Source organism: Pyrgilauda ruficollis, unplaced genomic scaffold (assembly GCF_017590135.1).
Source record: "Pyrgilauda ruficollis isolate IOZ18807 unplaced genomic scaffold, ASM1759013v1 scaffold9, whole genome shotgun sequence".
Classification (NCBI taxonomy): Eukaryota; Metazoa; Chordata; class Aves; order Passeriformes; family Passeridae; genus Pyrgilauda; species Pyrgilauda ruficollis.
Window position 1 is genome coordinate 13,728,424 of NW_024531043.1, and position 17,062 is coordinate 13,745,485.

At 36.5% G+C, this 17,062-nt stretch overlaps 1 protein-coding gene across 6 annotated transcripts in view; it reads left to right on the forward strand.

The window, feature by feature from the left end:
• Window positions 1-16,305, forward strand: part of LOC121364808 (splicing factor SWAP) — a 37,071-nt gene extending 20,766 nt beyond the window's left edge. For 4 of the 6 annotated variants that reach the window (XM_041488374.1, XM_041488376.1, XM_041488377.1 and 1 more), the window contains 5 exons: window positions 6,066-6,331; window positions 10,374-10,499; window positions 13,192-13,362; window positions 13,934-14,006; window positions 15,897-16,305. In XM_041488374.1, the coding sequence (XP_041344308.1) occupies window positions 6,066-6,331; window positions 10,374-10,499; window positions 13,192-13,362; window positions 13,934-14,006; window positions 15,897-15,962 (702 nt within the window). In that variant the 3' untranslated portion in view covers window positions 15,963-16,305. Of the gene's footprint in view, window positions 1-6,065; window positions 6,332-9,203; window positions 9,491-10,373; window positions 10,500-13,191; window positions 13,363-13,933; window positions 14,007-15,896 lie in introns of those variants that run through there. The other 2 variants (XM_041488380.1, XM_041488375.1) reach the window with 2 other exon arrangements.
• Window positions 16,306-17,062: the final 757 nt, after the last annotated feature.

The following is a 17,062-nucleotide window of genomic DNA, read 5'->3' on the forward strand; positions in this document are numbered from 1 at the left end:
TACATGTATATAGACTTCTGTAGATAAAAGCTTATTTTGAAACATGAATGTTTTTCAAGCTTGTTTTTCCATTTGCAATATTCAAAAAAGCATCCATTTCCATTCATTCCAAATAATCTGCCTTTTACTCTCCTTGCCTGTTTTACCTATTTGTAACAGCCCATTTGAGTCAAGAAATTGTATTGAAGAAAGATGAGTGAAATAATATTGCAGATTTGTTTAACCTCTGTTCTATTTACCCTGAGAACCCAATATGCTGCGTTATGATGTCTAAATCAGCTTGTAAATAAATATGTAGCACTGGTTTGGTTTCTTAAGCTTTTTCAGTAGTGTTTCAGACTTTCAGCCATGTTTCAGACTAAAGATGCATTTAAAGACACTGATTGCAGATGCAACAGGAGGTAACTACAGTGGCTGTAATATAAAGAAAGTATGTTAAAAAGTTGAGTGAGAAAGATATGTAAAATTTTGTAGTTTGGTCAGTGGAAATAATTGGCATAAATCAGAAAACAAAGAAAAAAATTAAATACTTGTGTCCACCTAAAATATGTATTTCATTTCTTGTTTTGGGGGTAGGAACATGCAATGAGGAGTCCAGGAAACAAAGACCTGATATACATTGGTTAGAGTTCATTTAGTGACATGACTTTTGTAGCTTAAAATTTGTCTCAAAAATGGAGTAATGACTGAGTTGTATAATAAAGCATGAAGAGGAGTTGACAATATCTATGGGACTTCATTACATTGCCCCAGCCTAATAAGTATATAAAAAAACAAGTAATGCTATTTATGTGTACATACAGCATACATTTGTGCTGAAAACCTGTTTATCACGATGTGCAGAAACACATTAAATGCACAAAGCTTTTGTGACCTCTGTCATCTTTTCCTGATACCTTGTATTTATTGAAAGGATCAGTAGTACGGAGTATACATTACATCTTTGAATGAAATCGATTCTGCTAACTGCAGGTAAAGGACAGTCAGTACCACAGAACAGAGCACTTCTAAGCTGTTTTGGCTTCAGCTGAATCTTAAAAATAGTTCTGTTTTCCATAGCGGAATTATTTCTTTTATATGGCTTCCTGTTTTTCTTTAAAGTGAAATCAAGCAAGAGAAACAAAAGGCTGAAAAAGCTTGAGTAGTGGAGCTGCACAGCTTTTCACAAATGGCTCCTCACCATCCTTGCATGCATTAGAACAGTACAGTTATGCATAATATTTCCTCAAACCAGTACTTGGAAAGCATGGAGCTTATCTCAGTTTGCAAAACTGATGAGCTTCCAGCGATGCTGTGGCCAGTGAAGTCTGTGCCCGTGTTCAGGACATGGACAAACAGTAACAGGATGATGTTTCCCTTCTTGTGCTTACATGTGTAATTCATATAGACTCTTGGTCTTGGTGCACATAGACTCTTTGGCACATCTGTCAGCGTCACTGAGAAGTTGCCTTCATTCTACAGTGAATGTAGGTTCCTTGTCCTGGAGCAGCAAACAAGTGCAGTTCTTCCATGCCAAGCTGAAATACGCCAGGTTATATGTAGTGCTTCACTGAACTGCCTTTTTTACTTTAGAACAAATAAAGTGAGGTGTTTCATGATCTGAAATGCAAATCTCATTCCAAAATCATTTGGCTTAATTAAAATTTTAAGAAATAAGATTATATATCCTCATTAGTGGGATGTGACATGTTTTCTTCTGCATGTTCAAATGTCATATTTTACTCTATGTCAGAAATGTTTTAGTGGTGATGGTGCTTTGATAGCCACGTAAAAGCCAGTTGGTTATACCCAAACTGTTACCTGTATAAACCTTAGTGTCTGATTTAAAGAGAAATCTACCGTCATTATGTTGCAAAATCAGACAAGCACATGGTTTGAAAGTGATGCTGTTTTAATGGCTTGTCCCAAATGTCATCTGCTGTTATGCCTCTGAATATATAGATTCTGTGGCACAAAGCAAAACTTTCCTTCTTTTGGCCCTTTCGTCTTCCCAGGTTTTGAAGCCCTGTTTTGTCATTTGTTTTTTTAGATGACTTGTCCTTACTTTTGTCTTGTATGTAGCAATTATTTTTTCTTGTGGAAAGTAGTCTTATTTACAAGTGAAATAGAAGTGTGCTGTGTTTTAAAAATTAGGTTCGCTTCTAGTTTTGTCAAGCATAACAGGGTTATCAACAGCTGTAGATAGTGTATGTCTTTCACACTCCTGTAGTTTATCCTACTTTTTTAGCAATGGACTGGCGATATTCCTGCATGCCTTTTTGGAATAATATCAGTGTATAACATTTGTGTATTTTCTTTGTTAATTTTTGAGCAAAATGTAATTGACTAATAAAATCCATCCCATAAGTATTTAAACAAAAAAATTCTTTAGAATATTTCCGAGCCATTCACTTCTTTCTTAACTTTTTTTGTAGACTGTAGGTATCTACATCTTCTGATTTGCGTGGGAAGGGATGTTGGGTTTGCTTGTAAATTTGTCCTTTTGAAAAAGCAAGATAAAGGAAAAACATTAATGTTGCATACTAATGTGTCATTTAGGGGGTAGATAACTTCCTAGCATTTGGAACTTTTTTTCATTTCAATAACCCTGCTACCAAAAACTACATGAGGGTTGTAATTCCTTATAGCATAAATACTTCAGTCATTATTAAATGGGGAGAGAAAAGGTAAATATCAGGAACTGCTATTTTAATTAAGATAGGTGAGGAGTTAAGAATATTTATGCGTTGATTTTTAGTTTTCAAAATAAAAAGGCATATTGATCCACACATCAGACAGATTCACAGCCACTAATTTCTTTGCAGTTGGCCCTGTTAAAATTTTCTCTGTTTTTGAAGACGATACCATGGTCAGTGTACTGTTAATAGCTGTTTTTTAGTGCAGCAGAGTAACCCTGATAAAACTATTGAGTCTTTGAGTTCCTATAGAACAAATTTTGTAGGAGCATGTTCTATAAGAAATACTTTTATCTCTTCAAATGAATATTTTGGGACAGTTTATGAATACTAGGACTGACAAACTTCTAAATAGAAGTAACAGCTTCCTTTGTTACACAAATCAATGAATACACAAATAATACACTTCCATTGCTGGTAGACAGCTGGTTATTAATTCTCAGTCAGGGAATATTTCACTATAAGCTTTGAGGAACCTGGAGGAAAAAAGATAAGAGTGGCAGAAAAGAATCTGGAGTATTTTTGGATTTTACTGAACTGAAAGAATTGTTGATTAACTCTTTACAGTTCTGACATTCTTCACTCTTTGCAGTTTTGATCTAACATAGGATTCCAATTTCTGTAAAAGACATATAAGCTGTTTGTAATATTATTGATAATGTCCTTTGCTAGTTGATTTTGTTTGAGCCAGACACAGTGCTAGGGTTTTGTTTTGTTGCAATAAGCACGTTCTGGTTAATTTCTAATTTTGACTTTATGTATTGATTAAGTAGTGTAACCCCAGAATAACTAATGTGTGTTCTGGGCTTATGAATACTGCATATATGCAAATGCACTGAAGTACTCTTTCTGTTCTCATATGGCTATAAATTCTCCCTATTTACAGAGCTCTTTCCTAATCCATTCCTGCTAAACAAGAATTGTCAAATCATGTTTTGGCATTACTTTTGTCAGATTTGCTTCAGTCATGCAAATAAAATTCTGAAGAACAACTCTGCCAGAGAATTTGTGAGACAGTGTAGCATTTAGTAAAGGCCAAAATAATAGACAAAGAGGTGAGATTCAGTGAATGCTATCTGAATGTTTGCAGTTTAACTTCTTAGAAGAGCACTTGCACAATGTGAATCTCTCAGTCCTTGAGATGTATAATAAATTTCATCAGGTAACAGGTTTGTTTCCATGATTTCCAAAACTGTTCTGCTGGCCTGCATATTGGCAGAGCCTGATCAGTTAAAGCAGAATGCTTTGTAATCTCCCAGTTCCATGCTTACTGTGGGTTTTTTTTAAATTTTGTTGTTTTTATTCTTTTCTGCTTTCATGCCTCCAGTTTCAGTTCCCATTACCTTATTTTCCAAGACAGTTTATTTGTTTCCAAGAATTTATACACCTAGAAATTTTATTTGTGGCCTAGCAGTTTGCTGACTGCTTTCACTGAGCTCTGTGTTCTGCTGTGGTGGTGAATCAAGTCATTTTGCTGGTGCTGTTTTTCTTAAAGGCAGCTGGAGTTGCCACTGAGGGAAGTGGCCTCAGGTGATTTGTTTCAGGTGATTGTCATAAGGACATGACGTCTATCACCAGAGCATCTGGGCACAGTGGTGGATTGGTGAGTGACTTCTCCCGGTGTGTTACCTGTTGTATTTCACTGAAGAGCCTGCATGTTTCATCTGGGGGTAGCTAAAGTTAACTTCTGTGTGGCTCTCCAGATGTGATTCATCAGTAGCCTGAAGCAGTGGTGTTCCAATCCACCAGGCAAGCAAGCCTGCATCTGTGCTACCCAGAGAACTGAACAGCGCTGTCACACCTTAGTGTCAGCTTCCTGCAAGTCAAGGAGAGCCCAGTGGCAGCAGTGGATGCTTTTAGTGGAAATATAGTTGGGCTTAGCATTGTGTAGTTGTTTGTTGAGGTGGCTGAGAAAATTTCTGTGTGTGAGCTAAAAGTAAATGTATCATTCATTTATTAACTTCCTTCTTGGTAGTGATAGGAGAGCTTGTGTTTTATGTGGCCAAATGAACCTGAGCAGTGAAAACCATTGGGTTTTTCTCCTCTCTCATTTTCCTCTTAACACTACTTTGCCTACAGCTTTTTCATTTGAAGCTACTAGAGATGTTTACTTCAAGGCAGACTGGGCTATTCCATATTCAGTAGTGTTCAAAGCAAAGGCTCAGGTACCGTATCAAGAGGTGAATAATGTTGTCAAAGGAATGAAAGTTAGCTCTGGTAGCCTCTTAGGAAACTGGAGATGAGGTGTCTGTGAGGTGTCTCCAGTTACATATGGAGTTTGTGAGATTTGAAATAGGCCTCTGGTAAACCACTCAAATAATCATGCTGTAAAATGTTTATAATCTTTGAAATAAGCTACTTTAGTACTGCTTTGTTGCAGGTTTTGTATATATTGTGATAGCAGTTATCAGTTAAAGTATGAAAAAAATGTCATGTCTCTAACTTGAAGCAGAGTTGCCTTTTTGATTATTCAAATACTGTCTTTATGTATTCATGGTTGGAGAAGGGTAAAAAGAAAGAAAAAGATCACCTGTTTCTCATTTGGTTATTTCAGGTTTTATTGTATTACTTTTTATTCCAGTCATGATAAGCATCCTTCTGTCAAACAGTGAAACTCAGATGAGGTGGAGCAGAAATTACGACAGGGAAACTGATTTCTCCAGTTGCCTTGAAATGACAGCTAGGGGAATGACAGGCTTTGAAATGAGGAGCATATCTATGGTGCCTGACTTGAATTGTTCTAAAGAAGGCATTGAGCTGAATGCTCTGGGGTTCAAGCTGATAATTTGAAAATGTTGTGGTATGATTTTGCTTAATCTCCTTCAGCTGGAATTACTCACTGAACATTAACTGTGCATAGACCTGTTCTGTCTTTGAGATTAATAAATTTTGTGATCTTCCCAGTCCTTTACATTTCAAACATTTATTTTGAAAAGTTCAGACATAATTTCTATTAGCACTGGTTCATTTTGCTGTTGAAGTTGTCATCCCAACAGAACAGTTCATGGAGGAAAGTGACACTAAGACTTAGCTTTGAATGTCAGTAGTTCCTGATTGTATTTCCAGGTTTATCCTGTTTAAAGTAAAACATGTAAATAGACTAAAAGATGCCTGATAGTACCCATTCTTTTAGAACACATTTCTTCTAAAAACTAAAGATGAAAACTTCAGAACTATGTCCTGGTTAAGCTGACAGTCTTAGTATGTATATACCAACTTGCATGTGTATCTTTGGGGAGCTGTACAGGCCTCCAGTAAATTTTGCTGGATGCATGTGTTTGAAGATGTCAGCCTTACTTCTGCACACTTTACATAATCCCAATGCAGCGCTAACTAACTTTGACTAACTTTGGAAACTGATCACTGTTCTTTGTTTATCTTTGATTTCAGAGCATCAGTAGTATACCATGTCCTGTGACTGCAGTCAGAACTTTACCCACCTTAGAAGTTAAACAAGCAGAAAGGTCTTCAAGCAGAAGCAGAGATCTTCCTAGGGATGAAGAAAAGGAAAAGAAAAGGAAAAAACACAAGAAAAGATCTCAGTCAAGATCTCGATCACCATTCAAGTATCATTCATCATCTAAGTCCAGGTCTAGATCACATTCAAAAGCAAAACATTCACTTCCCACTGCCTATAGGACTGTCAGGCATTCAAGGTGGGTTTGGAAACCAAACACATTCTTTAGCGTTCTGTGTGGGTTAACACGTAAAACATCTTTGCACTTCTTCAGTTACATAGGTGTTTTTATACCCATTGCAAAGGTCACAGTCACCTTCAAGGCAGTTTGTGGCACATACAGATCAAGTGTGGCAAGTCTTTTGAAAATCCTTTTAGTGAAGTAATGAATCATTAATTTCTAATTACTTAGTGCAAAACTTACCAGTAAATGCTTTTTCCTGACCTTCTTTGAAATACCTAGTAATAGTGTGTAGGAATGTGATAATAGCAGGAGGAGAGCTTGCTAGTAAATCTGTGGTTGTTACTGGAGCAAAGTAACTTAGACAATATTCAGATAAGAAATAGAGGTAGAGTACTAGGTGATTGAGCAGCAAAGCTCAGAAGAAAACAAAGCAGTTGAGTAACAAGTGAAAAAAATATGATGGAGAGATATGGCAGGAATCCAAGAAGAGTGAAAACAGAGGTGAAAGAGAGATACTACAGAAGAATGTAGCCCAGTACTGTTAACTCTGTACTTAATCATTAATGAGATTAAATACACTATGCTAATTATCCAGCTGTAAGATGATGTATACTGTGTTTTACTGATGCTGTTAATTCCATCAGAGATATTTGGGTTAGGCACCTTCAAAGTTTACTGTCTGTAAAATTTGTCATACCTGAATGCTGTAGTGCTGTGGTCAGTAGGAAGGGCTTTGAGGGTACGTTCTGTGGATCAGCATACAGAACAGTGTAGCTACTTATGAAGCTTGTAGTTCAAGCAAATTGCACATAAATACTGCCACAGCTGTGTATGTGACGCATGTGAATCCATACAGTACTTCCTCTTTGTGTCTCTTGTCTGCGGCTCATGCCTGAAAAAAGCTGCTAGCCCCTGATGACAATGTGCCATCATGTGTTTAATCAGGTGTCTTAACTACACTAGCAGGAGTGTTAACGTGTTACAACTTACCAGTTTATACTTGATTTTTGAGTTTAAGAACAATACTTTGCTGCAGAAATCTCTGCTATTCAGAGATGCCAGGAATTAAGTGAGCACAACTTGGACTGAAACAATCAGTCTGACATGCTGCTTATTTGATGACCTTTGTCAATAAGTTGTCATGACATGCTGTGTCTTAACCAAAAGTCATCAAGGATAGGTAATCTACAGGAGCTAATCTGTGTTTGCTGTCTTGAGTTTGCCTCCTGGCACAAATCAAATGACAAGCACACAACAGCATGAAAATCATTAATCACCACAACACCTGATAAAATCTAGTTAGATATTTCCTTGATGAGCTGTTGACTTCGGAAATCTCAGAAGTTCAATAAGCTTGATGTTGGCTGGCTGAATTTGAAAATTATGCAGAAAAACAGCACTAGATTTTGCACTGAAAACATTTTGAATATTTTAACTTCATAAAAGTTAGAGGTGAACAGTAAAGGCCTTGTAGAAGAAATGGTGATAATCGAAGGTGTGCTTTATTTTCTTTTGCATCTTCAACAGTAGTAAAGTTGAAAAATTCTGTTCCAGTAACATGAAGTTGATTCAGAGCATGTTTTGCATATTCATTTCTCTGGTTAAAAGCATACCTATGTTACAGAAACAAGTTTAAAAAAGTTGTAGCTATATAGAGAGCCCAGATAGTACCAGCTTAATTGTGGCATGCGGTGTGCTAATGGCAATTCCCTGTATAAATGCTTGTTATTTTCTGGAATAAAATTAGTCCTATAAAGCTCGGTATCATACAGTTTTAATGCTAGACCTACACGACAGATGAAACGAGCCATGTACACAGTAAACAGTGTCCCAGAGTTCTGTAAGGTGCTGCAGAGCAAACCTGTCATTCCCAGAGAGGTAAATAGTTATTACAAGTAAGTACTTGATATCAAAGATGGGGCACGTTTATTAAATCTGTCTTGGAAAACAAAGGTTTTGGTATCTTAGTAGTAAATATAGTAAATACTGAATCAGTGTTTTTATTTCTCATGGGCTTCCAAGCACCGTTAAAGAATTGGGTCTGAGCTGTTTCTGGCAGTGATGCTGGGTGTCAGAGCTGGGGTGGCAGTGGGCTCTTCAGCTCACATGTGTAACTGTAAAGAACAGTATGTTCACCTCAATCTCTGTTTCCTACCCATAGATAAATCTAGTGATCTGTGAGTGTGAGAGGGGATTAAGGGAAGCCGAAGCACTTGTTATATACCAAATAATTTAGTGATTTGATTGGGTGAAATTTGGATGTTCATTTTGAACTAGAGATGGAAAGTCTAAGCTTCTTTGCAGTATTGCAAACATTTATACTGTTTAGTAATAGAGTAGTACTAAAGCACATAATATATCCAGTTAATGAGTATTAGCAGTAATTAGCTGTATATTTTATTAACAGGTTACTTTGCGGTAAGTTTGGATAGGGTGCACCTGTGTGGGAGTTTGTGTGAGACTTTTTGCCTCAGTTTTAGGAATTCATTAGACTTGGAAGTAGCTGTTCTTTGTTAGAAAAGTTGTTTGGTGTTGGGGTTTTTTCCTCCTACAAAAGTGATTTTCTTATTGCTGAGGCAGTGTCTAGTCACATAATTTTTATTCCGGTTTTGTAATGAGACATGCCAAGCTTCATAACCCTTTGAACTTTTGGGACCCTGCTAAGCATAAGTCATAAAGGAATAAAATGCCTTCTGGAATTACAGTCTAATGAAAGTTACAATTTACATATTGCAGTAAAACTGAGTAGCTGTTTTCTAATTGTTTGAAGCAAATGGCCAAAGTTCTTAATATTTGGTGATTGGAAAAATGCTGTAGAACCACAAATGCCAGTTCATAAAAATAAAGCTAATGTCTTTTTCTTTCTGATTGTTTGGACTTTTTTTAGGCTGGTCCATACAGGCGTGTTTCACTAAGGTTCAGCTTTTGGTTAAGGGACTAAGCCTTTTCAGGATTCTAGTTAATACCAAAACTAGGACATTTTAGTCTGGATGTGAAGTGTGTGCCTCCATATCACAGACTCACAGCATCCACAGCGACACTGAGCATGGAGCCGAGTCTGAGCAGCTCATCAGTGGCAGCAGCAGCAGAGTGGAAAAATTATCAGGCAACTTGGGCAATGAAAAGATTTGACTGCTGGAGCTCTTTTGAGGGAAATCCTGGTAAAATGTCAAGGTGTCTGACTGAACCCAAGTTTTATAATCTGTTGGTTTTTTCCTTTTTTTTAATCCTTCTCAATGGCTTGGTAAAGATCAGATTTTATAAGTGTCAAAGCAGTTAATTTGCAACAGTTATCTGCCATTGCGATAATTTCTTTTCAGCTGGGCTTTTTTGTTGTAGGTGTAACAGAAATGGCTCAGGACTTTGTAGGTGTGTATATATTATCTATATTGTGTGAACCTGAAGATCTCTGATCTTAACTGGGCATGCTTTCTATTTTCTCTTCTTGATCTCCTTCTCACTTTTCTAGGAAAAATATTTCAAAGTGCTAGTGCCAAACAACATTGATAATGCATTGTTGGTCACTTGCACTGGTGAAAATATTGTCTGTGCTAGGTTTGTTCTGCAACATCCAGGACGTTTCCTGGACTTGTCAGTATTAGACAAGCCACTGCATCAAGAATGTGCATTTATCTCTATGAGACATCAGTTCTAAAAGCACACCACTAATTTGAGAAGACAAGGTCAGGACTGCCAATCCCAGGCTTCGTGCAAATTGGATTTCTGCATACCAATTTTAGCAAACTGTTGCCACAAAAGGTGGCTGGACTAAAAGAAAATTTTTCCATCAAATAATACAGAAGTTGTCATAGCAAACAAGACTGAAAAATATTTCATTTTTTTAGCCCCCTATTGGGCATGAAAAGCAATGGATAACTTCATCTCAAATGTCTTGGATAGGCAAGAAATTTTTATGCAGCTGATAAGTCTTGGAGCCTAAATGCACCATGTTGGTATAAAATAGGTATTTGCATTTGGTGAAGCACAATTCCACTGAAGTAAAAGCTTTGAAATAAGTAACAAAAAGCAAACTTTTGAATGTTTTTTCTCTCCTCAGGTCACGATCAAGGTCACCCCGGAGAAGGGCTCACACACCAGAACGGCGGAGAGACGAGAGAAGCGTTCCCACAGCGTATCGCATCAGCAATAGTCCTGGGAACAGCAGGAAGCGGCCCCGCTCCAAGTAAGGGCTCCTGGTCCTGGACAGTGGGGTCTTGGCATCCTAACAGCCTGATGTCTTGTAGACTCCTTAGCTAGAACTTAACCTTTGTATGTTCTGGAGATTTATTTTGATAGAAAAATACTTTTTTGGGAAAAAAAAAATTATGGATGCACTTGTCATTCTTCCCTGTTCTTGCATATGTTTGAACAGCAGCTGTACAGTCAAATTGGTGGATGTTAATACACTGCTGTTTGCTGGCCATCAGAGTTCAGATTTCACTGGGAGTTTCATATTACGCTCTTGTTGGATCATTTTCTCATGCTGTGATTGTGCAAGCTGTATGACCTCTGTACAGGTCATAGCACAACTATGATGTCAGCTTTCTTGACATCACATCTTATGTGCATAAGGGCAACGCTGATTTACAAACAGTTATTTTACAGTTATTTTACTGGCAGACTGGAATGTGAAGTGTGAATCGTGGTATTATTTTGAGAGCACCCTGCACAGAGTCGCTCTTAAACTATTATAATCAAAATGGCATTTAGTCTTCAACTTGTTTCTCTGTATGGCTTGTGGAATAAGAAAGAAAGAGATCACTTTCAGCTTAGTTTAAAAAACTCTGTTGTTTCTTATGACAACATCACTTGATAGCCTGTAATTAATTGATGTGTGGTAGGCATAATTGAGAACTTCCTAAGTATACTTCAAATGATTTAGTTTTTAACATTCATCAAATGAACATAATAGAGGCTCCTGTGGAATTCATGCAAGTTTGGTTGAGCGGAAAATATGGAAGCTTAAAATATTTGTTTTCCTATAAATGCACAAAAGACTCATTTTTCACATCTCCATGCTGTTCTTAATGCTGTGTTGGTGTGTCTGCTGCTTGACCATTCAGCATTTAAAACTATAAAGTAATTTTAGAATTTTGCTGCTCCAAGTTGTAAATTATAATGGCAATTGTGAAATAGATTACATTCCTCTGTGAATAATATTGCTTATATAGGTCAAAATTTTAAACTTCTGTTAAGCCTCAAACAGGAAACCAGAAAGCGTCACAATAAAATATGGCAGTAAGTACAGAAGAGGTAGACTGAAGGAGTACTGTAGTTAAACATAGATAAGGATATTTTGCAGCTCTGATTGCAGAAGTTAAATCAGAAACTGTTTCAGCCCCGAAATGTTAAATTTTTAAGTAAAAATGTGATGGACCAGTTTCCATGTTCACTTATGGAACAGATTCTTCATCATTCAGCTGTTCTATTTGTTCATCATAATCTGAGATGAAAAACACTGAAAAAACTTAGAGTAAAATACTTTACTTGCATGACAAATGTCTGCCAAGATTTTCAAGATTCAAATGTGAGATCTGTTCACAGCTTAGTTATGTGATGATGTTTTAAGAAACTAGGCGATTAAAGTACATAGCTAGTCAAGGAATAACTGACTTTGTAGCTGATGGTTTTATGTAGTCATGAAAATGTTAGAGGCTGTGGGGTTTTTTGTCTGCCACTTAATTTTTTATTCAGGAAAAATGTAAGGAGATTTTGCAATTTTAAATCTTGAGTGTTTTCTCTATATAAAATATAATATATCTCTATATAAAAATTGTGGGGTAAATTCTAAGCTTCAGAGCTGTATGCTGTTTATATGGAAATTCAATACATTATGGTATAGCACCTTTTAAAGTAGAAAATTCCCATGAAAAATCAAAGTAAAGGAATGACTAATAGGATATTTAAAAGGTGGCTAAAAGTTTTAGTGCTTTCAGATGTTCTAGATGCTTCAAGAACATTCCTCTGAATAGACTTCTAGGAGTGCATACTAGAGAGAGATGCTTACAGTGAGATATTGCCTACCTCTAATTTAGGCATCACTCTAGTTGTTCTAATTATAGTAATATCAATACTAGTATGTAAATCATACGGACATAAGTTCATAGCCAGGTAAAAAGATTTGATAGTTTCATCTTTAATACATTACTAATTGAATTCTCTTTGAGCTTAATATTGCTTCTCTGTTCCGTTCTGTCAGTAATGAGCTCATCAGGTACCCCTAAGTCCTTTGTTTCAGCTTTCATATTGAGAAACATTTGTGGATCTAATTTCTAGGTTTGAAACAGTTTGCACTTAGGCACACTGTTAGGTCCAGATTAGTCTGAGTGCAATACAGCATGTCATTTAAAATTTTGATCCTGTGGTTTGTTGCATTGCAGGTTGGATCACAAGGAAAGGGGCTTTTTTTTTTTTTTTAAAAACCAAACAAACTGTGGGCTTGCCTTGTAGATATTTTACATAGCCATAATTCCACGTTTTGTTTACTTTATGAGCTAGGAAAATTGTAAAGGGATATAAACTCTTACATTTCTTACTGCATCCTTAGTGTCTAGTGTTGTTTGGGAAGGAGCTTCCCTCTAGCACAATTATTCTCCAAATCTCCAGTGAAAGGCTTTTTGTTGTTGTCCTGCATTCCGAGTGAGAACCTCAGGAACCAGTAGTTGCCTAAGGTAATATATTAAAAAGAGCTTCTGAGAAAGTATTTTGTACAACCATAAACATGCGGTGTTGGGTAAGACTAATGCTTGCTGAGTGCAAGAGAAACATCCTGAGGAAGAAGGTACATAAGCTTTCAGAAGTGTGCAAAGTAACTTCAGCTTAGCTAGTGTAATATTCCTTTAAATAATGTTCAATAAAATATTTTCTTCTCACAGAAGTCCCCATGAAAAGAAGAAGAAGAGGCGGTCTAGATCACGTACTAAATCCAGAGCTAGGTCTCCCTCACCATCCATGTCACCAGGCAAACCATCCACACACAAAAATTCTGTACATTCAACTAGTGTCTCTCCTGTGGAGAGCAGGGAATCCAGCCAGGAACGCTCCAGGTACCGTGCTTTGTTACTGTCTTACTGCAGTGCTGCTGCCTCTTGACTGTCAGGGTGTCTGTGACCAGAGTCGTGGGGTGAGGAGCTCTGTGTCTGTGCAATTTGTGCTTATCAAAAGTAAAAGTCACTGGGAGCACAGCACTATCTGCATCAGTCTGATAAACATGTTGGATCTCTTTTGCTTTCTGGAGTAAATATCTCAACCTTACAGTAAAACTGGTGCAGAGAATTCTGCAACCTGTTTCTAAGTTGGAAACTGAAAGCTTTCGTGAAATGAGAACTCTTCGAAGCAGACCTTTAATAGAGTGGTTTGAATTGTAACATGTGTCAAGATTCATGATTAAATTATTTCTAGAATATAGAACAGCCCTGTTAAAAATTCTCAAGCTGCTGTTCAGATTTGTCTGAGCAGTTGTACAAGTGATTTTTCTGACCCTGACTTTGATGCTCCGGTTGACTGAGAGAGCTGTTGACTAACACAGGAGAGACATGTACAGTAAAGCACAAGTCAAGATGGTGAGTGAAATGCATTTTCAAAACTTTTACTATAAATTTCTAATTTTATTTTTAGGGGAGTCTCTCAGGAAAAAGATGGCCAAATATCTTCAGCAATTGTGTCGTCAGTGCAGAGTAAAATCACTCAGGTACAAATAGGCAAATTCAGAGTATATTGCCTAATCAAATATGTCCAACATATTATTTTCTTCTCTTACCACTTTGGACAATTCTGAACTTCATGTATGATGTAGAGACATGTTCGCTGTCGTTCCTAATCTGTTTGCTTACAGGAGCAGCAGTTTTGTTGCTTCTCTAGGTGCTGTCCTTTCAATTTTAATCAAGCCTCTAAAGACCAAGCTAAATTCATTAGGCTGCAATTGTATCCACTGTAAAAATGCTAAAGTCCACGTTATGCTACAATACTCCCTTTATCAAAACCCCATCTTACCATGTAGAGCTCTTAACAAGTTTTGTGGAAGAAAGAAATATTTAACTTTTTTCAATTGGATAAGACAACTTTAAAGGAAAAATTGTCTTAATTATGGTTTGAAAAATTTACATTAGAAAATCAGAGCTGCTTTTTATATGCTGATGTTTTTTCAGTGGATAAGTTATTCTTTCAAGAAATAAATATTGTTCAAAAATCTAGTTCTGCTGTGGAAATAGTGGTAGTTGGAAATTAATACTAGTGGTCTAGTACCTTACATACCAAATTTGATCAATTTCTTATGACAAACCCTAAAAAAGATTATTCAGGGAAAATAGCAAGTATAGGCAGCAGAGAAAGAAAAAGGAGTGTTAATGTTACAGCACTTCTTATGCTACCACACAAATGCATGGGAATTCCTGGTATGAGAAATGAGATACAAACTGCAGCATGGTCTTTAAAGGAGCGTAAACATCCCACCCTTCAAATACATATACCCTTCAAAGGTCATTGGTTTCTGCATTTTTGGGTTAAATGTTGCTTATAGCATAACATTTCCTAGTTTAATATTAGACTGCTTGTTTGAAATACAGCTGTAAGAGACGGAATGATTACTGAATCAAAATACAGTTCTTGGTTGCTATTTGCAAAAAGTAAAAAGTAGGAATGAAACTTAGGTGAATCTGCAAGATACTTTTCAATACAGATGAGTTTATCATCTCTTTATCATTAAGGGCTCCAAAAAACGGAATTTAACTCATTATTAGATTGTTGTGCTGCCATTGTCCTGGCTGACCCTAACCAAGTCAGTACTTTTTCTCATTCAGATCCTTCCATCTGTAAAGCAGAAGGAATAATGTTGCTAAATTCCCCTTTGGTGTGTTCTGAGAATTTCAGATGCAAAATGCTTTAAAAGCACTAAGGAATTTATTTATGTTGCATTTGTGAACAAATGTTTAAGTAACTCTGATTTGTTAGTGATACACACTTTTTATTTTGTCATCGTTTTTTGCAACCCAGTTATTCAATGCTGTTTACATGAAATTTCATTTCTTTTTGTAATGCTGTTCCAACTGGATGCGCAGACGTGACTGAGTCTGTTTGACTTCACAGTCACTGACATATGAGAAAATGCCTCTGCTGTGTAAATTTTTGGTTCAGATTTACAAAGCAAGGAAAAAACCTTTCTGTTTTAGAGTCTTACTAGTTTTCTCTCTTTTTCTCTTTCTCTTTTCTTTTTTTCTCATTGTAAACCTCTAGTGGTTAGTAATTGTGTGTTCATTACAGGGTTTCTTTGAAGATATGGTCATAGTTTTTCCATCTCAATTGATGTGATTTCTGTGCATTGTTGTATAGAAACTGCTTGAAATATTTATGCAGAGCACTTTGTAGCATTTTGGTAAAACCAGAATTCAGTTGCTGTCATAGGAACTTTCTCCAAATTATTTGACTCATGTAGCCTATGAGCTAAACATTTGATAGTCATGACTCCAAGTATCCCACGTGACTGGAATACACGCTAACCCTTCCATGTAGATTTTTGCAGTCATGTGTTTTAGCTCTGCTCAAAGCTCAGACATGTCAGATCACTTTCCTTTTATTTTTACAGGATCTTATGGCCAAAGTGAGAGCAATGCTTGCAGCTTCCAAAAACATCCAAACCAGTGCCTCCTGAGACCTGTTGGAACTGACCATCAGAAAAAGAAAAGAACAATTGGAAAAGAACTGCCTCATCTCAAATGTACAGCTGAGCTTGGCTCACTTGGTTCACAACTCGCCTAATTTACCAGAACTCAAGAACTAAAACCTATCTTTCTGTACAGAAGCATCTCCTTGAAATTTCATTAAATTTTTTCAGGCAGAATATCTTTGAAAAGTTTTTGGGTTTTGTAAATTGTTTTTTTTGACTAATTCTTCAATAACATTTTATGATCAGCAGTCTGTATGTGTATATTTGTAAATACTATGTTTCTGTGAAAAGTATTACACAATAATAAAGAAGGAAACATCTTTCATTAGCTAGAGTTTTTCTGGAGTCCTTAATTGTTTGCAGTTGGGTTTTGTTACAATTTTTTTGTTGTTTATTATTTTCTGCTTTTAAATTTGACAACTGTCTTGCCTGCTGACCACCTTAAGCTGAGAAATGCTTCATGCACAGGATGATCTCAGAAAAATGCTTGTATACTTGGATGTCAGTAGTAGACAGTAGTTTTTGAATAAGGGATGTGATTTTATGTCCATGAGTTAGAAAGATCTTGGAGCCTCCATGTGAGGGGTTGGCCCTTTAAAGTCAGTAACTAATGGTCAGTAGCCCCATTGTCTTAGTGTACCTTATTCTCTCTACTTAGGTACAGAAAAGAGGGTATTTCTGGACATTCATCAGGCATCCTGTATAGAAATCCAGCGTTTTTCTGATTGAACATACCATTGAAAAAGATATTTATTAACTTGTATTTTAGTGACATTGACCTACTAACTTTTTTCAGAAAGTTTGTGTCCTCAGTAAAATTGCACATTTGTGTATTATGCATTCTTTTTTCCACATGAGACTATTTTCATGTTTTAATTTAAGTGCTCTTAAAATTAATACCAAAAAATGTGTAGATTTTTACCAAAGCCTACTTTGTAATAGTTGGTTATATTCAAAAGGTGCCGTTATTAGCAATTGTCTAATTCCATAAAGAATGGGATCATGGCTTTTACTGATCCCTGAAAAAGTCTGTGATCTAGAGTCATAAAGATTCTGAGTTTAGTGACTAACTGTCCTGATTTTCT